Source organism: Sinohyriopsis cumingii, chromosome 3, assembly GCF_028554795.1.
Source record: "Sinohyriopsis cumingii isolate HCF-2022 chromosome 3, ASM2855479v2, whole genome shotgun sequence".
Taxonomy (NCBI): Eukaryota; Metazoa; Mollusca; class Bivalvia; order Unionida; family Unionidae; genus Sinohyriopsis; species Sinohyriopsis cumingii.
Genome location: NC_142963.1, coordinates 127108541 through 127133800, shown reverse-complemented (window position 1 = coordinate 127133800; position 25260 = coordinate 127108541). Strand labels below are relative to the sequence as shown.

Here is a 25260-nt window from a genome sequence, read left to right as displayed (position 1 = left end):
CCTTCTAAAAAGGATGCTAATGGGACTGCAAAATAATTTCCTTTATTGACAGCTATTCTTTACATGCAGGTGATATATGCAGTATTTATTCCCAAAGTGAAAAATGTGGGCCCAAGGTAACTTTTGAGTAATGAAAAATGCAGGGCCCAAAATATGTTAGGCCATTTTAGGACAAAAAAATGGGTCGAAATAACCATAGTATCTAATACTTTTTTTATTCAAAAACATTAAATTGCAAATCATTATTTGCTTACCATACCATGATCTGAATTCCTCATGTTTTTGTCATATTTCCCCTCTAGAGTTTAGTTTACAGGTGTCCACTAAGGCAGTTTTCACTTTATGGAATCCTGTTTTTATTATGTTTTAGTTTTCACTGGTAATTTTTTGGGAGGGTCTTAAGTGAGATTAGTTGTACTTGTTGAATTACCCTCTCATTGGGAGTTTTCCATAGTGGTAGTATTAAAATAGTAGTAGAAGCAGTAGCAGCAGCATTAGTATTATCATGACAGAGTTTTTAGTACCTGTGCCCATTATAGTATAGGATGTACCAATCCTGGGTGTGAGTCGTGACCAACTGCATATGACATAGACCCAGACTGGCTTTCATGCAGTGTGCTGACAAAATATTTTATCATTTTGCTCGTAGATTCCCAGTGAAAACTGAACAGTCTACATTTGTGTAGCTAGTTTTATGGGGAGTGATCTTTGAATTGAACTGTACATGTCATAGAGTGCACACTTTTGTAAGCACTTGCAACTTTTGAATATTAGACAGATGTATACCATATAACCCTGGTGCAGACTGTAATGTATGAAGTAATGCCAGCATGCAGTCTGATACAAGATAAACACTTTGATAAAAAAATAGGTAGGTTTTGTTCAGCACTTGGGTACAAAAGAGTCACCCTAGCTGTAATCACAAAATTCTCAAACAAATCTTTGTAGCACTTCTCAAAACTTTAACAAAAAATTTTTTTATATAATATATTTCTGAGTTTTCTCCTTGATATATCATATGCTTCATTTTATGATGCAAATAAACATACAGTATGGTTTTTAATTTTTAAAGTTGAAAGCTGAATTTATACTTTGCCAGTTTCTTGGTTATAAGATTTAATTTATTTCAAACCAATACCAAATGTTGCCAGTATGCTTATGAGAGCTGTAAGTAAGAACGGTTTTGGAAAATGTTTTTGTGGACAGCCTCTGTAAAATTACACACAAAAATTCTTAATGATATGGTTATGTCTATTTGATTTGCATTGATTGTTATTTTTAATAATTCATTATATGCTTTGGATAATTGTAATTTTGTATTTTGTAATTGACCTTGTCCAAACTCAAGTTCACTGTCTTCCTGACTCGCGATACTGATGATGACTGCTCCGATGGCCTTGTGGTTAGAGCATCTGCCTCGGATGCGGGATATCATGGGTTCAATCCCCGGCCAAGTCATACCAAAGGCTTATAAAAATGGTACTGACAGCTTCCTCGCATGGCACTCAGCATTAAGAGGTTAGTGTTAGGACTGGCCCACCTGGTGTCAGGATGACTGGTGTCTGGGTGGAACATGATGCTACATGTCTGTGACTTGATGCCCCAGGGCTAGACATCACTTTAAACTGCCGCACTGCAGTCATTATAGTGATATGACTGAAAAATTGTTAAATCTATGTTAATAATCCAAATCTCACACACAGATGCAGACACACACACACACTGATGATGTTTTTGTTTTAGTAAACAAATTATACATAGTTAATATTTTCTCTTTGAGTATGGGTTTAATATTGGGATCATTCTCAATAGAAGTAAACATAGGGTTTGGGTCATGGTTATTGAAATTCCCCCATAAAAATACCTAGCCTACCAGATATTTGCCACATTCTATATTATAATTTTAGTAACAAATTGTTTTAAAATGGATAATTCAATTAAAATATGGTTTCTTCCAGAAAATGCTAATTGTGACCTCGGTCAGGTAGAGGGCTTTATAATCTTGTTTGTCTAGAAATTATTCATTTGTGCTGTAAGATTTTGAAGCAGAATCGGTCTTATTGTTGTGTTCATTATTTTATTTGGTTATGAATTATGTTTTAAAATTATTTTTCTTTAGAATTACAAAGTGCTCAGTAATATTCTTGGACAGAGACATTAACTTAGAATATATTGAATTCAAACAAGGACATCTTGGACTACATTGTTGTGATTCATCAAACGACTGTTGTCATATCACCACATCATAGGCCACTACAGAGACATCAACACATTCAGGGTTGGGTCTTATTTCTAAAACCACTGGAATTTAATTAAAACTTTATTTATTAGGACTGATGATAGAACTTTAGGATTATTTTGGGATTTAGTTCACTTTACTACAAGTTTTTTTTTTAAATTTTCACTTTGTATTCTTGGGAAATAAATTATTTGTTCAATTTAAAAAAAAAACTAGTTAGTTTTGGCTCTTCTGTTGCTTTATTTAAGACATTGGAGTTGTAAAAATATGATTATGGAAAAATATAGTGATTGCCTTATCAAAATGCAATGGTATAGGCCCAGAATTCACAAAGTTTTTCAGCTTGAGTGCAAATTCAGAGTATAATAGTGCTGATATCATCATCAACATAAAAGTATAATTGTCATAAACTAAACTGAAAATGGAAATGGTCACAAAGATCTGTACTTTTTTTCTTTTTGTCTTGCTTCAGCTGCAGGCATAATTGAAATATTTTGTTGTTGTACACTCATCCTCGTGAAACATGATACTAAATATCATCACAATCTACCCCCAGTCAGTATGGTGTCAAAGTTACAAGGAAGATTTAATATTACTTATGAAAACATAATCTTGACCCACCAGCTCCTTCCCAGGGGGGAAATAACCAGGATCCAAAGCATTTGGTGTCATCTTCTGAAACACCATACCAGATATGCTTCATTGGTGTGGATGAAGACCAAGTTGTAACAACTGAGTGATGAGCTTGACTATAACAACTCAACCAACTGAAACTAGAATTGTTTGTAATAGATGTATCCCTGCACTTTCCAGTTGTTACATCCACCATTAAGGTGTACATTTGTCATCATTAGTAAGTGTACATATGGTTAAAAATGGTGGGGGGAGATTTTCAAAGCTCAATATTATACATCTACAGCAACATTTTCATTTAAACAAACTGAAATTTTTTCACTTTTTAAGGTTAATGATTTCTAACTTTATCAAATACCGAGAAATTATTGTTAGCAGTGCATTTCAGGTTTGTATAAATATGACACAAGAAGCAGTTCTGTCTTCCATTCATTTGTCAGTGTTAGCTTACTACCAAGATTTAATTGTACATTTATAATAATAAGTATTATTGTCAATCATGTCTTTAAAGGACTGGAAGAAACAGATCTTTTAGAGAAGGTATCCATTATATAAAAGTAAATATGAGATCACTATATACAGGTGCCTAGATGTGATCTCTATTGTAGGTTAAGCTGTAAATGCAGCCTGATATATACTGAGATAACTCCTGAATTGTTGACCACTACCTTCTGAAATTTAGGTCTTTTTGCTTCCAAGTTGGGTGTTTTTCATTTTATGTGATACATCTCTGACTCATATTATGCCAAAAACCTAAATATCATTGGAAGTGTTGATTCTATCACATGTCGAAAAATAATTAGTTTTTAAGGGACAGTTTACTGATCAAAAAGATCTGACAGTATCTGTCTTTTTTTATTACAGGAATCATCATAGGACTAGTGATTGCAGGGACACTGGTCATGCTTGTTTTTGCAGTAGCAATGTTAATTCTTTATAGAAAAAGGTAAGTGTTAATAAATATATAGAAGGCAATGTCTTGTATGTAACACTGACATGATATTTCTTGCCACTAGCAATCAGCAAAATCACCATTAGTTATCAAGAATTTCAGGTGGCAGTTCTATTCAACAAAAATAGCATATTTAGTTGTAAAAATAATTTAGGAACTTGTATTGTTATCAACAGATTGTTACTGTGGTATTTTAATGTCTGCCAACTAAATTGCTTAAATTGGGACAGCCATTTAGCATTAATTTATAGTTCTGTAAGGTGCTGTGTTAAAGTCTTTAAAGTCATATGTCTTTGACATTGGAGGATGAATTGAACAAAAGCATTGGTAGAATATTGCCATATGTCAAAAATTTGTGCTGAAATATGCTTGGAGTTTTGTCTGACCAGCATAATCATAATGCCATTTGCTGGTGATAATCACATTCCTTAGTAGGAATCATAATGCCTTTCACATTCCATTATAAGAATCAGCATGTCATTTGCAGGTGATAAATCACATTCCCTACTAGGTATGGTACATGTATCATAGTTTTACGGATCACGCACTCAATCCGGTGGACGGGGACAAAGGGGCAGGGGAATTAAGTGCCCACTATCTAGTGGAAGTCCATTACAGATTTTATAGCAGCTGTAGTAGGTTTTATGACATCCCTCACTGATTGTATTGTATTCTCTCAGCACACTAAACAAACAGATGGAAGAAACCCTGACATCATAAACCCTGCCATGGTACCTTTTCTTGTTATATTTATCAGTGGTCTAGCTAGGGAGAACAAATGCCTATAACATAGAAAAAATGAGGTTCTAAATTTCATTTATATTATCATACCTTTCTATTAAGTAGCATACATCACAAGAAAAATTGCCTAGCTACATTTTACATTTACATATTCTTCTGCATCAAGCAGTATCTTCAGTGTACATTCTCAATAAATGATATTTCATAAAAATGTTTTGTGTGCTGGTTAATAATTTTTTATGGTTTCCTTTTCATTTGGATACTATTTCCAATACCCACTTCGAAGAAATTAATGCATGCAGTAATACTTATAAAATTTGATAAGGGATTATAAACAAACACCATACTATTTATACTGTACTATTTATATCAGACATGTACAATCAAGAACACTGGAACATTATGACATGCATGTCAAAATTCTTTTAAAGTCTGTTCTGCAAGAATAACATAGCATCATGTAGTCACTTTTTCCATGAAATCTGCATGCATCACCAGGCCCTGGCTAAAGGAGTATTTTACTCGGAAATTGGCCACGACACCTGTTACTGTTCAGGACAGTTCGCACATGTACAAGCTAATGTTCAATGTCGCATTTAGAAGTCTCAAGATGTACATTAACTATTGAGAGAAAATATCACAAAACCGCACAACTTAAAACTAAACAGATGATATTTTATTTTTAAAAAATCATTGACCTGAGAAACAGTTGATGTTAAGCTTTCATATTATCATTTAAAACGAGTCTCTAGTCTTACATGAAATATTAAATATCAGGGCTGGATCCTGGCGGGTGGGGTCAGGGGATTCCAGACACCCCCTTCAGTCTAAATAAAGAAGCATACAAATACAATGTCACCAGTCACTTGAAATTTGACAGTTGCTTTATTCATGTGTGTGTTTATTTGTGTAGTCTGCACACTTGGAGTAAATAGACAGACTTTTGCTTTGGTGCCCATTTGAGGAAAATCAGGGCCATTTTAAATTTTGGAAAACCCCTCCCCCCACCAAACACTTGACCTTATCCAGCCCTGAATAGAATTGGGTTTCTTTTCCAATGAGAGACGAGCCATTTAACTTAAATTTAGAATATAAGGTCTAATGGCCTTGATAAACTCCTCAGCTTTGCCGCATACACATATCTTTATTAGTCAACTAAGTATGTGGCTGATTATTTGAGAGTATGATAAAAATTATGCGCCCAATTCATCTAGACAGTATTGAAGTCTGCTGTCTATCACTGGCTGTTCATGCAATAAACGTAGTGATTTTTATGAAAAAGGTATCTTTCTTTGTCACTTTTTCACCACAATTTTGTTTTGAATTCTGCTTCACTTCTTAACAATGGCAGTCAGGAAGGTGTTAAGCCTCAATGTTATTTTTAGCACCAATGTTTCAAATGAAACACTGCCTTGGATGCTGGAGGTTGTGGATTTGAACCCTGGCCGAGTCATACCTAAGACTTACAAAAATGGTACTAACAGCTGCTTCGCTTGGCGCTCAGCATTAAGAAGTTAGTGTTAGGACTGGTTGGCCTGGTGTCAGGATGACTGGTGACTGGGTGGGACATGATGCTACATGTCTGCAACATGATACCCCAGTGCTAGACATCTCTGTAAACTGCAGACATCATCGTGATATGACTGAATCTTTTTTAAAAGCTACATTAAAAATCCAAATCACACACACACTCAAATGAAACAATAACTTCTGAATGCAAATGTTTTATGTTGATTGTGTAAAACAAATATTGAACTTATTGAGTGAGAAACGCAGTGTGGTTCAGTTGTGATAATTTTGTGTATTAGTATCCTTTTAGTTTCTTATTATGTATTGTAAAATCTGGTCTGGTCATAATTAACATGAACATAAATATCCACAAGGAGTGTAATAGATTGAAGGATGAATTAATGGTCATTACTACACTAATCAAAGTGAATACAGTGGCAATATTCATGACTACCTTAGAATACACATGAACTTCTTAAGGTAAACAGGAAATGATAGAGATTTACAACCTTTGAAGCCAAAACCTCTTCCATCTCTTGTTCAGAGTACATGTAGTTAATGAAGGTCTACCAGGTATATCAGTTTAATGCCATGAAAAATATGAAGCCACATTTTAATAGCAGTCAGATTTTATAGCCTTGGCAAACATGTGGCTTTGCCATTTTGGACGATCTAAAGGGCATTATGATGTGTTCAGCTTATGCCTAATGCCATACAAGTTAAACAATTGGGTTGAGGTGGCAAGAAGTCTGAAGGAGAAAAAAGAAATCCCACTTACTATTAGATAAACCAAATCATCATACAATGTTGGTGGTTATTTTTAATTGTACATAAACATAATCGTATCTACCACAGATCCCCATTTTACAACTGATTTTGCATAATAGTAGGCATTTCTGCTGAATTGCAAAATATGACGATAAGAGGGATGTATAGAGAAATTAACTGCTGCTGCAACATGGGTGAAAAAGTTCCTTTTTTTCCACATTAGCACAGAATAACTGGCCCCACCCTTTTTACCTTTGTTTATTATTGGTTTTAGTTGTACTTGTCCAAAATTTGTTATTGTGACAAGCAATGTGGTTCATTTGTTACCTGTCACTAAAGCTGTTGCATAATGTGCCAGCAGATCTGGGTCTCTGCAGTTTGTTCGGAGTAATCAGTAGAACAAACAACATTGGCCCTAATCTGCAAGCACATTGTGATACGACAGATCATTATCGTTGATGTTTTCAATTTGACTCTGCTTATAAGTGAGTATATATGGTATCATGTTTCTTTAGTAGTATCAGTAATCTTAAAATTTGTTGTTACAATTTTTGCATTTATCTCCATACCTTGGACAGACAGTAGTTTCATGTCCAACTCCTGAAAATTCATATCTTGAGGATTATTTTTCACAGAAAAGAAAAGTGGATCATATTGATTTTTGGTACATCATTGACTAGGCTTATTTTTTGGAACATGCACTATGTGAGCTCCTGAGACACAGCATTCTGTAGAATTCTTTCGATAAATGAAGGGCTTTACATTTTCTTGCCAGCAATTTGTCATCAGTATGCCAAGATACAAAATGTATTAATGTCTGGAAGATTTTTTTTATTGATGATTTATGTTTACTTGACATAATAGTGGTCAGTTTGATCTGTAGAATTGAAAATTGGATAGGCCTATTTAGAATCTGGTTCAATGAAACATCTCAACATTAAAATCCCTGATGACCACATGCTCCATTTTAAGGGGTTTTCTGTGTAACCTCCCACTATGAAGATCCCAGAGGACCATATGTTCAGTTTTAAGGGGTTTTTTGTGAGACCTCTCGCTATGAAGATCCCAGAGGACCATATGTTCATTTTTAAGGGGTTTTCTGTGAAACCTCCCACTATGAACATCCCTGGTAGAGGATTTTTTTTTTCAGTTTTAAGGGGTTTTCTGTGTAACCTCCCACTATGAAGATCCCTGGTAGAGGACCATATGTTCAGTTTTATGGGGTTTTCTGTGTAACCTCCCACTATGAAGATCCCTGGTAGAGGACCATATGTTCAGTTTTAAGGGTTTTTCTGTGTAACCTCCCACTATGAAGATCCCAGAGGACCATATGTTAAGTTTTAAGGGGTTTTCTGTGAAACCTCCCAACATCAAAATCCCTGAGCACCAAATGTGTAGTTTTCAAGGCTTTTAAGTTTTCTAGAGTTCATTATTTTATCTTAGAGTGGGATGTGGGTGGGTCTCCTATTATTTAAGTTGACATATGTTTGAAGGAAACATCCATGGCCAGTAAGATTTTAAAGGGGATATCTATAGCAGTTGGTATTTCATTGCATCTGTATATGGTTTTTTTGTTTTGAGGTTTAATTTTACATGGAATGGCCAGACAATTATGAAAACCATAGGATGGCAGCATGGTCTAATTAAGGAAAATTTACTGTTGGGATTGAAAATTTAATGAGGTTTACATAGCAAAACTATTTCTGTTTAGTGAGTTGCAATTAAAGATGGAAAAATTCAGGGGACCAGACACATATTTCAGTTTTAGGGGGATTTTGGTTTATAGAGGTTTCAGTCTTTAGAGGGTCTTTTCTGTTGTTCCTGAAAAAGTTTTTTTGTTTGCAAGGGAAAGATTTTTCATTGTGATGGGAGTCAATTTGTTTTAAAAGCCATTTTGACTCTATGTCATTTACCATTTTTCTTGAAAGTATGTTTTAAAATCAGGAATCTACATTCATTAGATTTTCCAGGAAAATTTTATCTCATTTTATTGCAGACACTTGCAGAAGGCAAGAGCAGAAGAGGTTGCTGCTAGATGTGAGAATCCATCGTATAGAATTGTGCCCCAGTCTGAATGTGAACAACAGCGACCAGTCAGCAATATATACCTGGAACCAGAAGAGGTGACCAGGTTGTATGAGGAGGTCCAAAAAACTGTGGATTACAGTGAGCTTAATTTGAACAACAATCAGTCTGAGCAGGCATACCTTACTGCTGGTGCATCTGTGGATGCAATTCCAACTTTAACATGTGAAGAGGAAATGTACATATCCTGTGATAAGGTAGAAAATGTTGACACGGCAATGGTATCTTCAGTAATGTCGGAGAACAATTATGTTGATATGAGTATGACATCTGTCAGTAGTGATGGGATGTCTAGCATCACTGGTGTAAAAGACACTAATTTGTATCTCCAGCCCAAAATTGGGAATGCTCCAAGCCTAAAGGAACATGTCTATAATAATTTAGCTGAAGTTGAGAATTTGAAAAGGGTTGATAGGTGTGACTCCGATATTAAGGACTGCTGAAAGAGTAGAGTAAGTTAGTCCCAATAAGAGTCAAGGACCTATGCTGGAGATCTTTTACTCAGCTTTACATTTTTTACTTTTGTAAGACCAATGGCATAACTCAAGCTCAGACTCAAGTTAAGGTGTTTTATGAACACTTATGGTCAGGTCACAAGTGTCAGTTTTGTTGTGATCGTTGCTATTTTCCCCTCAGACAAGGTGCTTTACATCTTAGTTGGCAATCAGAACATCCTTCTGTCTTTTCCATCAAACTCTGAAAAAAATATCACATGTAACAATTGGAATAAGCAGAACTAGATTTGTTTGAATAATGTGTATACCTGGTGGAGTGTAATGCAAAACTGCTGCAGAAAAGGCAGATTATGTTTGAACTGTCACTTGCTCAGCTTCATATGCTGCATTTTATAAAAGAGTAAAACTGGCTTTTACCAGAATTCAGGGTTTATCATCACATGTAAATTTAAGTTCATTTATGAAGTGTTCTGTCATGGATGAAATTTGTGTCATGAATATGTCATTCCATAGCCACATTAATATGGATGGAGCATCTGCCAACAAAGAGCATTGTATGTTCATTCTACATAATCCATCCATATATATATATATATATATATATATATATATATATATATATATATATATATATATATATATATATATATATATATATGCAACCTAATAGTCAATTTGTAATCATTGACCCTAGTACATTTTTTACTGAAGGTAAAATATCTATATGAAATGGAGAGTTCATAGCTCTTTTTATGGTCAAAAAATATCTGATAAAAAGCCAAAGGAAGTGTCTGAGTAATTCCTTATTATGGGAACATTAAACAATGCAAAGGATGTCTGTCCATGAGTCTGTTCTATATGCCTATGTCTACCTTAGATTCTTCTATTTAAATGGATACTAATAAAAGAGTTGGCTATGGCGAAGATTAAATGAAAAACAGCATGATTTAAAACTGTCATCTGAAAACATCAAAATTGGTGTCTCAGATGACAAAGAAGGCACCTGTCATTCTTTCAGTTAACATATTAATTGTGTTTATCAGAATAGCATGAGGATAACTAATTGAAATATGACAAAATGCAGACTGAATTAGAAATAAAAGCCATGCTTGAATATACTGCTGATAAAAGCACATTGATGAAAATATCCAATAACGGCTAGATCTAGTCAGTTTTCAAATAAATTTGAACTAGTGTTGAATTACATTAAGGTTTTCTTTCCTAAAAGGATGAGACTGTTCTAGTTCATGCAGTTAGCACAGTTGCAGATAGGCACAAGCCTTAATTTGAAAGGTGGGTGGAGTGTTAGTCTTGGATGGACTAGCATCATATACACACGGACTCATGCTCTTCAGTTACTGAGATACAAATGGTCCAATGAGCTTGTAACGGTGTTATGTAATTTAGGTAGAATCACAGGATGGATATCATATAGAAAACTGTCTTTAATGACATTCTTTGAGGCAGGTTTAATTTTTGTTGGCCAGTATATACAGTCCAGTCTTTTGTCAAGTGCATGCTTATTGAATATTGCCAAGATAGAATTCTCAGTAGATGCAAACAAATTGACCTGTACTGTATCAAGATTGTTACGTCTATCAGTAAAGTGAAGGGGTCAAACCATATCATACAAGATGAGCAGTTTATGTGAAACTGGGCGTTAGAAGTCATGAGAGAAAAGCTTAAAATATCATCATTACTGTCATTTTTTGTTTGGAATTTGTGTTGATTTTTTTATTTTATTTTTTTATTTTGGACCAGTTGTGAAATGTGAAAACAAACATTAATAATAATTCATCATATTAATCTCATATCGTCTGTATAATCTCTTTTTCATTTTCATGCAGGGAGCACGTTTGTATGTAGTACAAAATAATGCCTATACCATACCCGTTAAAAAAAAAGTACAACTGGAGAATGGAAATTAGAGTTGTCTCCCTTGCCTTAAAAAAACCGCTTAGTAGCAATGATACACATCTGTTTGTCCTAAAAGCAATATGAAAAAGGCAGATAAAATGAGAATTTAATTTTTGAAATAGCATACAAATCATACAGGTATTCAAAAGGGATAAATAAAAAATTTAGCATGGTTTATGAATTTATGCCACTCATTACAGACTGTTTTATCAGGCACACAAAACAAATATATGCAGCTACTTGATCTATCCTGTTTTATTGGTCCTGACCCTATACATTTTTATCATGTACACACGCCCAAAAAATTGGTACTGAACTTGTTCAGTTTTTCTTCTTCGAATTGGTAAAACTGTGATGTGAACTAGTATGAACTGGATAAAAAACACATCCTTTCAAAAATTTGTATTGGCCATCCTGTTTTTTTTAAAACTCTGTTACTGGCACCAGATGTTTTTTGTGGCCTCAGAATAAAGTACAGTCTGTATTTATTCAAGCTAGGGAACAGACCAGTTTTGCAGTATTTTAATGTTTCGTGAATTTTGTGAAGAAGTTAACAAAAATGTGAGAAAATAAAAGGTGAACTGAGAAGACCCTCCTTATTTTACTACTGAAACTTTCTTTATGGGGAATTTTGGACAAAAGAAGTGGTCAGAGAATAGAATCATGATCTGGAAATGCTGCATTCATATTACTTGAAAGATTTGAACTTAATGTGCCTTTTATTGTTCAATTATCAAGACTATGACAAGTTTTAAATTGTTTGTCATCATGTTGGACAAGAGGCTTAATATGTGGCTTACTTTTTGCTGTTTGTGAAGAGAAAATTGGAATAGCAGAAGGTTGCATATTGTTTTTCTGCTCCATAGATCTTGGCATCAATGTCAGTCATAGAAAGTTTGCATTAAGGTTTTGGTTGAAAACAGTTCATTTTTTATATTTTCTTGACTGAAATATAGGAAATGTTTTAACTTTCATCAGACCAAACATAGAAAGTATTGTTTTGATCATAATGAGATTTGGAGATGTTGTCACTTTGATTTAAAACATTTTATCTATTAAAAAATGATACGTATTGGTACATTAAAAAGACTTTCTTATGCAAGCTTGCCAGGCAGATTGAGAGCAAATTTTAAAACTGTTGGTATGTTCATAATAATTACAAAATTAACTGATTCAATTTTCATGTTTTTCTCAGAAATATTTCAATTCTAATGAAGTATTGCCCTTGTTTGACAGGGGCTTCAGAAGTTATCAGTAGGCTTGAATTGAAATTTTGATACTCCTCAGTCCCCTTAAATCCCAACTTCCCAAAAGGATGGCTTTGCTCAAGAGTTATACAGGAGTGAAAATTAAAGCAAAGCAGTTTTAAGTAGTTCAACATGTAAGATACTCTGTATTCCCCAAAGGATTCAATATTTTTTATGTTCCCAAAAGAAACAGTGGCCAGAGATGCATATTGCTTGCTTTCCCCTTCCCCCCCCCCCCATATTTGTATCTATACACTATATGCACACATTGGTTGTTTTTGTTATTTAGTTTTTAAAGAAAGGAAAAAAATATTTGCCAAAATAATTTAGTGAACAATTATTTTAAGATTTTGGTTGTTTTTTATTTGTATGCATCCAGATAATTTTTTTATACAACTTTATCAATTTTAGTGTCCTAAACTGTTATTTCTTCATTTTGCCTTCTGTGTTGTTGTAACAATGAAATAACTATGCCTGTGATTTTTCAGTTGTTCATACATATATAGAGTGAAACATTGATTAACCCAACACTGATTATTCAGATTGTTTGCTCATCTGGACTACTACAGTACCCCCCATCCCCACCCCCAATGTTGGTTATTACAGTGTAGATGGTAGATGTATCAATAAATGAAAGTAACTTGCCATTCACTACACCAGCATAGAACAGAGTAGCAGAAATCAGAAACAAACACAGTCAGTTATAGTCTCATGCAAAATAATGATATTATGAATAAGTAAATTATATTTCTAAAGTGAAAATAAATGTAATTAGGAGAGAGGAAGTTACAGAGAAAATTTATTCCAGTACCCATTTGTTATGTGAGTTCGACACTGACTATATGAAATTTGTCATACAGAAATCCCAAGTTAATCGAGAAGGATTAAGGACTCGTAACAGTCCAATCAAAGGTATTATGTAATTATGTAATTAACTGTCAGTCAGCTCTCAGTGGTCATTTGATGGAATAAAAGTTAATCACCTTCCAGTACAGGTGTGAACTGAATCCGTGTCAGTCACTTTATCAATGTCAGTCACCTTTTCCTAGAGCAGTGTTTTTTTCACACTTGTCCACAGTTCTACTTTTAGACCAGAATTTGATCATCTGGGTGGCCAGTTATCTGGACAAAATCTGTGTCTTTAGATATGTCTGGATACTTGAGGTTTTACCATAATTACAGAATCAGTTATTGTTGATTTTGATAAGAGATAAATTTTCTACAAATTAATGTAAATATTGTAGGATCAGTTATATTTTCTTCTTTATATACATTTTATAATTTGTTTTTATTATCATTTATGAACTAATAATTCGTAAAAGTTTAGTTTCATATGAACATGTATATATGTCTTAGTGTACTGGAATCATTTTTTATTACTTATTATTTTAATGCACCATAAATACTGTATGTATAATGGCCATATTTTGTCTGTAGCCAAACAAGTATTCAAGAACTTGTATATTTTCAGTATTATTTTGGATTCACTTTAAGACATGCCTTATCATAGAAAGTCAAAAAAAAGTCAGGTTTAGAAAGATGAGTATTATATTGTAAAAAGTGAAATAATATGTCCTTGTAGTTATTTGTTAGAGATAAAATAATACATTAAACTCAGCTGAAAACAAAATCAGATATACAGAAATATAATGTATTATAAGGGTTGTTATAAAGTCCTATTCTCTGTGTTATATTTTTGACGAAACCTTGATATAATGATATGATATTTTGGTCCCTTGGACTTCATTATATCTAGAATTTACTGTATTTATTAGATTTCACTCCCAACTTTCTGCTTCAGAATGAGAGTTCTTTGTATCATAAATAAATGCCCATATAACAGTGTACAAAATTTCTTAAACAGTTTCACAATAGTACATTTTGTAAATATTTTTTACTTTGTTACAGTAACCATCTTTTCCTAACCAGACAACTTGTCACATACTTTAAATGTATTTTGTTGGGATCTATTGTTATTTTAATTTCTCTGATATTTTATTTTGTTGCTGTAGTGTTACCTTTCTAGGACTTTCTGTTTTATGCTCAAGATCTTGCCCTATACTGAGATGAATTAAAAAGTGTTTTGGCTTATGTTTTACTGTTTTAAAGTGGTATTTGTCATGTTCTCTTTAAATTGATTCTATATAGCATTGTAAGTTTGTATTAAGATGTATTTGTCATGACTGATCTTTATGTATTCATTGTTAACAGTATATTGTTATTAAAGATTTCATTAAGATTTGTATAATGTGAAACTGTACAATACATAGTGTATAAATGTAGCATTCCACATAATCTCGTCATTTCTCAGTATACATTGCATGACTTTTACTTACTATTGACCCCAAGTTAATTCCAGCCTGCCTGCAATTCATAGAAGTTTTAAAGAGACGACCTAGATATTTACTAAAGTCATTAGAAATATAGTTCCACACAAGCAATAGCATCCAGAATTTGCAGAAATATTTCATGGGAGAAAAGTAGCGTGTGCTGAAATATGTAGGCAAATATTATAAATGTACTTGTTGTCTGACCTTCATAAGCATGGTGATCTGTAGTAGTCATCTTATGGCGACACTGTCATTATAATAAACGGTGTGAAAGGTTTTGAAATTCAGAAGCAAGGGTTATACTGACAGACATACAGATACAGCAGGGAAGCTGATTTTGTAATATTGAAGTTATATAAGTACTGAGTAAATTATCAGTCTATGTTTTGAAGCTTGTATAAATTCAAAGATGGAATAATCTTTGTACTCACAAACTTTGCTCATGTTTGTTTTGTTTTGATTTTATTTTGGGTTTTCCTTGTGTTATTTTTATATTTAAATCTGATACCTAAATTGTTCTGTTTATATAAATTTGACAGCTAAAAGGTTTAATTTATATATTAAAATTTGATAGCTAAAATCTTAGTACCAGCTCCATTTGCACCCATTTCATGATATGGGCATTAATTGACTTCGTTTATATCAAGTAACTCCATACATTCTTGAACTTAAGTATATACGTCCTATGGTACATATCTTGCCTTAGAGTACCTTTCCTCTCTGTTCAAGATCAGTATAGATGTAGGTACGTAGGGTTTTCTTTCAACATTGGTTTCATTTTAGAAGAAGTGGTCAGTGAGTATTGTAGCATGTATACATGCCATTCAGTTAGAAATCTAAATGTGAGATCCACAATTTTTTTAATTATTCGTTCTTGCATTTTACAGGGTTTTTAGTGAAATAAATTAAGACCTGAAGTATGAAAATGAGTTGTTACTTCAAGACAGTGATCTGTCTAGTCACAAACAATAAAAGCTATAAAGCATTTTCTTTCATTTCAGTTTTGCAGCACATTGATTAATATGTGTGCATCTTGCTTTAGTTCACTTAAAATGAAATAGTCATGTATTCAAGGAAAGTGAAAATCAATGTGGCATTATGGAAAAATCATATTTATAAGACCACCAGAAGGTGAAGTGTATTATGATGTCTATCTCTTTCTTCACATTGACTCTGGTTGTTTACAGTTACCAAACTTTATGGATGACATATTTGGAGCAAGGTAAAACACTAATGATTTCATGGTCATGGGTACAAGACACCAACTGAAAGAAAATAAAATTATTTGTGCACAATAGTTTCAGTTGCCAGTGGGCTGCACTTGAAGTAAGAAAGAACTGTATCAATTTTGGTTTCAAAATATGACTGAAAGTGGATTAAGCAGGATTTACACAACATTTCAGTTTTCCACCATTTACAGTTAGCAAACTTTGCATTACTTCTGCTTCACTTACCAAGGCTAAACCTTTTGGCATATACAAGAAGCTTTTTAATTATGGGGAGCAAAAAGTCGGAGGCCATGGTCACTGTGCCTGAAGAATACAAATTATTTCCACACAGTAATGTTAGTTTTGCATCACAGAGCTGAAACAACCTTTGTTAATGGCTTACACTTTGGGGAAGGAAGAAACCTCTCAGTTTTGATGTCAAATGGTCCACAGCAGTGTTCTTGAAAGAAGAAAAATGTTTTTTTTTTCCAAAAAGAAGGAATCTACACAGGGGTCCATTAAACATGTGGCCATATAATGTGCTTCAATCTGAGCAATAATACAGGTAACTACTGTCGTCTATTTAAAATCTAATGTAAAACTGTGCTTATTGTTTTTGTTGTAAACAAACTGTTTTAAAAGATTGTGGTTTTGTCTGTAAAAATAATTGTGTAAAAAGTTGGTAAAAGAAACCCAATATGTTATGTCAAATTGAACAGTAATTTAATTTTGTGGACCACAAATAACTAATCTTCTTTGTGTACATATTTTTTAGTAAGAATAGCTATCTTATGTTGCTACTTTACACATGTTGTTGTTGTACGGTTTAACACCATTTTTCAGCACACGATAGGCTATACATGGCGGCCAGTATTAATAGTGGAGGAAGAACCCGGGTAAACCCCTGGAAAGAACTACCGACCCACGAGAAGCTACTAGCAAGCTTTCTCACATACTCAGATCTGAGACTTGAACCCACGCAGACAGAGGTGAGATGGCAGTGATCCATAACGGAGAGCGCTTTAGACCACTCATTGCCCCCTTTACACATGTAAAATGATGTGTACTTTGTGTGAGTATGTATTACTACTTAAATATTGTGTAAAATATTGTGTACTTTGTGTGCATATGTATTACTGCTTTACACATGTAAAATAATGTGTACTTTTTGTGCGTATGTATTACTACTTTAATATTGTGTAAAATAATGTGTACTTTGTGTGCATATGTATTATTGTTTCAGATAAAACATTGTTTAATGACGGATAAACACCAGTATTTTAAATTTTATGAGGATTAATAAATTAATCTGAGTTAACTTTTTTGTTTATTTTCTTTCTTCACAAGAATCTATTAGATGATATATTATCAGATACTAAATTTCTATTGGTTGGTCTGGTATTATTACAAATGTTTAGTCCCTGTTTCCTTATTTCACACTGAGAATGGAACAGTTTACGTGTTTTTGCTGGGGTATGCATGCTGATGTTCTGGGAAGAATTTAATCAATCTTTGATAAATCCCTATTTTATAAATTAGATTCACACTGTATATCTATTATAGGTTGGAAACGGTTGTAGATAGAGTATGTAATAAAGTAAAAACTGCATTCACATTTTTTCTGTGTCAAGGGAAAGAACTTTGATATGGAGTGTGAAAATGTTGCAGTCTGATAGGCTCAAATATTCCAGTGCAAATGCAAACTCATTCTTTTTATTAACGTGGAACAAATCACATATGTAGTCCTGTGTTTTTTTTCTTCAAATTTCTAGCTATGATTTCACTAAATTTAACTAAATTTCTCCCTAAATAGAGATTTGTTCTTTCTCTTTGCTTATAATAATTTTAATATTGGGATTTTAGTTAGAGATAGTGACGGTAAAAAGATTCTTTTATAAAAAGTCTGTGGTTATGCAGATGTACACAAGAGATCTTTTTATTGATATAGAAGAGTTGAGGGAAATCTAAAGATTCAGACACATGTTTTGGAGAGAAAATAACGTTGAAGATGCTGTATTACGATGGTCATTTTGTACTCCTTGATGCCTGCAGAATCAAGGGAAATAATTAAGTCAAAATAAGATTGAAGATACTGTGTTATGATGGTCAGTTTGTACTCCTTCATGCCTGCAGAATCAAGGGAAATAATTAAGTCTCAGTAATAATTGAAGATGCTTTATTACGATGGTCATTCCATACTCTTGATGCATGCAATGTAAGTAATTAAAAATCTCAGTATGCTTGATGATATGACTATTTTATACTCCTTATTGCTTGCAGAATGTTTCTTAAGAAGAAGACCTTTGCTGTTGAACATTCTTGTTTAGTATGATTGAAGCATTGTACAGTGTGATTGAAGCGTTGTACAGTATGATTGAAGCATTGTACAGTATGATTGAAGCATTTTACAGTATGATTGAAGCATTTTACATCAGTTAATATGAATTGCAAGGGTAATTATAGGAATGCTTTGACTTTCTTAACTGCAGATGGGGAGTGGCATGAGCACAAGTTTTTAAAAATTTTATTTCATCTCGAGACTTTTTTCAGTATGTGAGTGTAGCAAGTTACTTTACTTCTATGAAATACATATTATGTGGAAATACTTGCTGAAGTATTTTGCAATATAGGGAGCATATATTAGTAGTGATAGGGGATACTTTAGAGTCAATGGGAAAATACATTACAGACCCCTCCCCCTTGGGAATGTTTAACATCAAGACTTTTCAGATCAAAGGGAATAGAACATGGGGAATATTGGGCCTGTATAGCGGCAAGGGAAAGTTGAGTTGTTGTATAGCGATAATAGGAATGGAACAGGTGAGGTGACATCACGGTAGTTCATAATAATAACAATGTAGCAAGGTTCTGACCTGAATACGTGGTACTCTAGTGAGAGACAAATACAGGAGAGATATAGACGTAGACATATATAACCCATAGACATATGCTGATGAACATCAGTCTATCAAACAAAAAACTATACAACCAACTAAAAAAATGTTTAGGCACCACCAGCATCTCAATTTTTGTATTACATTTTTTCTCTTCTCATTCTTTTCCTCGTCCTCTTTCTTCCTCTTCTCATTCTGTTCTTCTTTTTCTAGCTTTTTTTTCCAGGCTCATTCTTATTCGATCTCCTTCATCCTCCTTTTCCTCCTTTTCTTGTTTCATCAGCTCCCTTAGTTTTTCCTTGGAGTTTCTCAAGTTGTTGATCTCCATTTTGAGTAGATGTGGCCTATAAGAATAGTAATCCACATCCAGTTTGGCCAACATCTCTTCTATTATTCCCATATTATCCACGACTTCTGCAACGTCTTCATTCTGTCCATTATTTTAGAAGCCATCTTCTTAGATTATTCAATGTTGAATGGCGCAAATGACTAACGCTCGACTTTATGTGTCAAGCATGGACGAAAACATCCCTTACAATAACTTTACATATTTACCATCCACACAGAAGGGAAGGAAAATATCTACTATCCACACAAACGTACGCGAATGCATACAAACCCCAAATATACTATCCACACACGGGAAGGAGAAAAAAACCCAACAAAACAACAACACAATATCTGCTATCCGCACACGGGAAAAAAAAAACAAACCTAAATATACTATCCATACAACGTACGCAAACACATACAAACCCCAAAGATACTATCCACAAACGGGAAGAAGAAGAAAAAAAAAAAACCCCTAACACAATATCTACTATCTACAGACGGGAAGAAGAAGAAACAAACATACTATCCACACACAGGAAGGAGAAAAAACAGACACAATATCTACTATCCACAAAAACATACGCGCACGCATACAAACACACACTCTACTATCGACACAGAATTGAAGGGAAAAACAATATACACTATCCACACAAACGTAAGCGCACGCATACGCACTACTTTCCACACAAACTTACGCGAATGCATACAGACACAAACACACACAATCACACCAGGACAGGAGTGAGTGTTTATAATCACATTCACGCCAATTGGCAACTTGAATAGTCTCTTTTCTAGAGATTCGGTTAGCCCTGAGAAGGGCTGTTGTTTTTTTAAGCTTCAGATACACCTGCTTAATGCTGACATCTCTCAGGCCTAGGGACCACACACGCAACGTCTACTCCAGTCCTGCTCCCAAATGATGTTTGTTCTTGGGAGTGCAAAGTCGGGTTGAGTGGCCTCATCATCCCAGTCTTCGCTTTATCAGCTAATTCATTTCTTCAAATTCCTATGTGGGATGATATCCACATAAATTGTATTTTTTGTTGTTGTTGTTAAGTTTCTTTAGCAGTATGTATGTTTTCCTTAGGAAATTTTCTCTTGAGTCAGTGTTGTTTGATTTGATTGATAATATGACTCTGAACAAGTCGCTTATGATTACAGATTTGTTTATGTTATCATTTTTAATCCATTTAAGTGCTCAAACGATTGCCCAGAATTCTGTCATGAAGGTGGAGCAGTGGTCAGGAAGTTTTTCACCCATGTGAGTGCTGAATTCTGGGATTACTACAGCTGCTGCTGTCGTGGGTGGTGTAGTAATTTTAGAGCCGTCAGTGTAGATGTTGACAAAGCTGGAGTAAGTGTTCAGTATTTCCATTGTAATAGCTGATTTCATCTTTAGTTCTTGATCTACTTTGTTGCCAAGTTCCGTTGCTTTGATATTTATTATTAGTTTACACGTTATCCCGGAGGCCTGGTTGGGGTATTCAAATAGTTCTGCTTATAGTCATTGATTGGTAATTGTTTTACGAGTTCATGTATTAGTTTCCCTCCAGCGATATTTGGAACTAGCTTGCGTCTGAATGATTTATCACACTTTTGTATGGCTATTCTGGTGGGGTGCATATTTGGGTGGGTTGATATTCGTGCTGCATATTTTAGGATGAGCTCATGACGGCTTAGTTTCAGCGGTTGTTCTCCAGTGAGTATTTTCATTTCGTCTAGTGATGTTGATGGGAGGGTGCCTGTACAGATAGCCAGTGCTTTTCTTCGTATTGTGTCATGTTTTTAAGGCATTTTTGTTTAGCTGAGTTATATACCTGGCATCCATGGTCTAATTTTGATCTGATGAGAGATCTGTATATATTTGTTAAGATTTCTTGATTGGATCCCCATGTGGTTACTTTTAGGTTTTTAAGCAGGTTTAGGTCTTTAATGCAGCTATTTATCAGGTTTTGGAAATAGTGGCCACAATTTAGGTGTTCATCATAGTAGCCAGAGTGACGAGCGCTTCCATTTATATATGTTACGCACGAACGTGAAGGAAAACATCCCCATATACCAAAACTTGCAAGACCCATATCATTACCAAAACAAATATGGAACGCGCTGACCTCACGCACTTTGTATCTCCAATCACAAACTACCTACAAAAACACACTGACTATTTGACAAGACAGTGGAAGGAAGTGTTGATAGACATACTTCTATTTTTTGACATAAAACAAAGAAACGAAGGGCTTATATACACTCTTCTATATTTTTAACATAAAAGAAACAAAATGCTTATAGACAAATTTCTATTTTTTTAACGTGCAGACAAACACAAACGCACAAATATTTGGCAATTGAACTAGTATCTCTTTTCTAGAGTACTGGGGTAGCCCTCAAAAGGGCTGTTTTTGTGGATGGGGAGTTATGGCAACCTTTTATCGTCTAAAATTGCGTCCCCATCTGGCGGCAGGCTTTCCCAGAGGATAAGGTCTGTTTCTTCGGAAAGAGAAGGAGAACTCTTTCATGTCTACAAGGCAGTCGACAGATCCTCTGGTTCCTGCTGATGCTGTTCTCTCTGCTCTCTTTGCTTCTGTAGTCTGTACCTTTCCGTCCATTCTTCTTTCTCCTTTTTGATTTCCTCTCTGAAGAGCTATTCTATCGGTTCTTCGGTCAATTTTAACATTCTGACATTCTCGACCTCTTTAGGCTTTGGTATCAGGCTTTGCCTGACATGACGTAAATTCATGCAAGCTTCGTTCAGCTTGGATAGTCTTGTACACATCTTCATATGAGGATGAGTTAGCAATGGATAGTCAGACTGGAGATTGCCTGGCTTTATATGGTTCAAGCGCGGACACGATAGAAAACATCCCTACGATTTTTGTTTGGTCGTAATGCTATGATTGTTGAATTTAGGTTAGAGAGAGTCAAAGAGCATGTAAAATGATGCAAATTGAAAACAAACAACGACATACACATTTTTTCAAAACGCAACATTTTTTTGTTCAAGTAAAAAAACAACCAACAATTAACCATAATTTTTTTCTCAAACAAACAAACAAACAATTTTTCAAACAAATAAACTATTTTTGGCAAAGGTGACACCATTAAGTGAAGTGAGATTTCTACTGATGGAAGTCATTGAGCCATTGATGTACAACGTTTCCTAGCTAAAGGAAAGAGATAGCCACAATGGTCACAAAACCATCAATCTGCTTTGTCATCATTCCTAGAAGAGTAACGATCAAAATATGTCACTAAATGTTCTAAGATTATCCAAGACTGCGTTGATGAAGAAAATACACACAATATTGTCCACACACAATGGAATCTGTGCATTGTAATTTCACATTAATTTATCGTGTCTTCTGGGCATTTCTTCTCATAAAGTCGCTGATGTCTTCCAAGGTGGTAATCCATATGAATCAAAATACTCTACACAACCACTTCAGGGAAGTATACGACTACCCAGTGGGTTCCTGGGAGATGACTGTCGTCCGTGTTGATGACAAAAGATTGATGGTCTTGAGGTTTGCGATGAGGCAGATCATCTTTAGCACACACCACTGGATTCCAAGAAGCAGTGTACGAAATGTTATTCAAAAGGTAAAAAGTGCCCAGGTATCCATTTGTTGTGTTTCTTTTTTCTTCTTGTTTTGTTTCACAGGTAATGATAAGTCATCAATTCAATCCTGACATTTTGCTTGAAAATCTCGTTTCTTCGTTTCGTCTCCACACTTTGAGCCAAGACAGCTTCGATGTGATCGATCTCTTGAGCCGTCAGTGGAGGAAAGGAACGATCACGCAAGTCTTTATACCACTGATGTACCACGGCTTCTTCCGAGATGAGACTCCAAGTGTCCTCCACATACTAGTACAATTTTTCTTCTTGACTGATCATCATACATTTATCGTGTTGAATTTGACTGGGATGATCATTTTGACATCCATAGCAATCTTTGTTGATCAATTCTGTAATGTTTTTTTCTGCCAGGTGTTTGACAAAGCAGGAGACTAAATGTTGTTCTCGTTCCTGCCATCTGGACCTCATCACCATGTCCTCTTCGTCTTTTTCTTGGGGTTCTTCTTCCACGGTATCCTCCCATTCCTCTTCACTGATTATCGACCATTCAAAGAAAGATAAGTGTCTTCCATAATTTCTAATAATCTAGAATGATTTCTCTCAAACTGTTGATTTCTATTGTATTGTCGAATTAGGCAAGCAAGATGACGTTCACCGTGTTGTTTACGGGTATTGGCTTTGTAAACCGAAGTTCAACACGTATTTTGCCGGAATTTACAGGGTGGAAATATCCCTCGTTGCTGCCTTGGTCTGGAGTGCAATCAAAGGCCCACAACATGTAAGCATCTGCATAATCCTCGCACGTAATGCCGTGACTGGTATTGGTTGGTAACTGTCCCGTGGCTTCGTACATGGACAAGTACGATCTCAAGTAATTTTTCTCCTCGTCACTAAAGTCAGGTTCGAAAGGCCTAGTACATAAGGTTTTCCTTCTCGACTGACTTCGATCTTGGACACGTAGTGCTGAAACTCAAAAGGACTTTCCTCAAATGCTTCATTGAAGGATATATTTTTGACGATACCAATGATCAAACGTTTGGGTAACTGTCCTTGGAATAGATGATCTTTGATCTTTCAAGGTACGTTGATCATTTGATTTCGGGATTCTCGGTAGAAATATGAATGTCACGTTTCTTTAATTCTATTTGGAAAGCTTGGTTCAGAAATTCGGTGCCTTTGTCGGTTTGTCATCAGAGAGGGTGCCGACCACTTTGTTTCAACATCAGTTTGAGGGCTCGCGCTAACTCACTGCTCGATTTGGAAGTATATGGAACGACACAGGCAATTTAGAAAAAACGTCGATGACACACAAAAAAAAATATTTGTAGCCACGATTGTAAGTGGCCAAATGAGGGACATCGGCTAAATCGGCTTGCCATTGATGATCGATGCCCTCCACTCGGATACGACTTCTGGAAAATTATCGTCGAATGGGTTTGTGTAAAGTGCACGTGGCTTGTTCTTGTAACCATCGATGCACTTGAGGTAAACGGATACTTTTCAGACGAGTTTTGGCAGAACGATACAATTTCTGAACTCTTCGGTATCACTCAGGATCGTAATAAATGCTGGCTAACATCTTCTCCATTTTTTGTTAATAAGACATCCACTCTTCACTGATGCTACTCTTTTTTGTACGTGTGGTATTTTCTTGGATTGTAATACTTTGCGTCTCCGGGGAGCAATAGATGTCAAGGAGGAGGTGGATGTCTGAACAGGGGTAATCGGTTCTAGTTCAACTTCTATCTTCGCCTTCCTTTTCTCCTCTGTGGAAGAAGGGGTGACCGTTATCTTTTTAATCCATCCAATTCTGGATGTAGGTGGTGTTGTTAACTTGAGTACTTTCTCTGGTGGTGTTGTTAACTTGCGTACTTTTTCTGGTAAAGTTTGAAACTCTTCTTCTTTTTTTCTGTCTTTGTTACTGGGGTAGTGGTGGTGGTAGACTTTTCCTCAGGGTCGGCTGAGCTGTGAAAGAGTTGCAGTCGTTGCAACAGTTGACAGAACTTTTGTGATGTTTCTGTTTCGGACAAATCGTTGCGATCCATCACCGATTGCAAATCGTGTTGTAACTGGGACATCTCGGTCAAATGCGAATTGGGAGGCAAATGCGTGGTCCGTTGTTCTTCCAACGATGGTATTCCATCCATCGTTGTAAGGCAATAAAGCCAGTGTTCGTCCTTCCATTAGATTCCAAAGGTCATGTCTGAGTCTGAGATCTTTTGACTCCAGAAGTCGCTTTTATCGTCCTGGTCCTTTTATCTTGGACCGATGGGTAAAACACCTTCCAACAGTCGTCACAGCATGGCTACCGCTATTACTTTGAAAAGAGGTTCTAAAATATCCTCTGCGTTGCACCATCATTTTTTTCT

General features: G+C 35.0%; 1 protein-coding gene across 1 annotated transcript in view; it reads left to right on the top strand.

Moving 5' to 3' along the window:
- LOC149803807 (uncharacterized) overlaps positions 1 to 17402 on the top strand; it is a 49763-nt gene extending 32361 nt beyond the window's left edge. Inside the window, exons 5-6 of the mRNA XM_089953617.1 lie at positions 3737 to 3818; positions 8839 to 17402. Coding sequence (XP_089809743.1) covers positions 3737 to 3818; positions 8839 to 9370 — 614 coding nt within the window. The 3' untranslated portion in view covers positions 9371 to 17402. The remainder of the gene's footprint in view (positions 1 to 3736; positions 3819 to 8838) is intronic.
- Positions 17403 to 25260: the final 7858 nt, after the last annotated feature.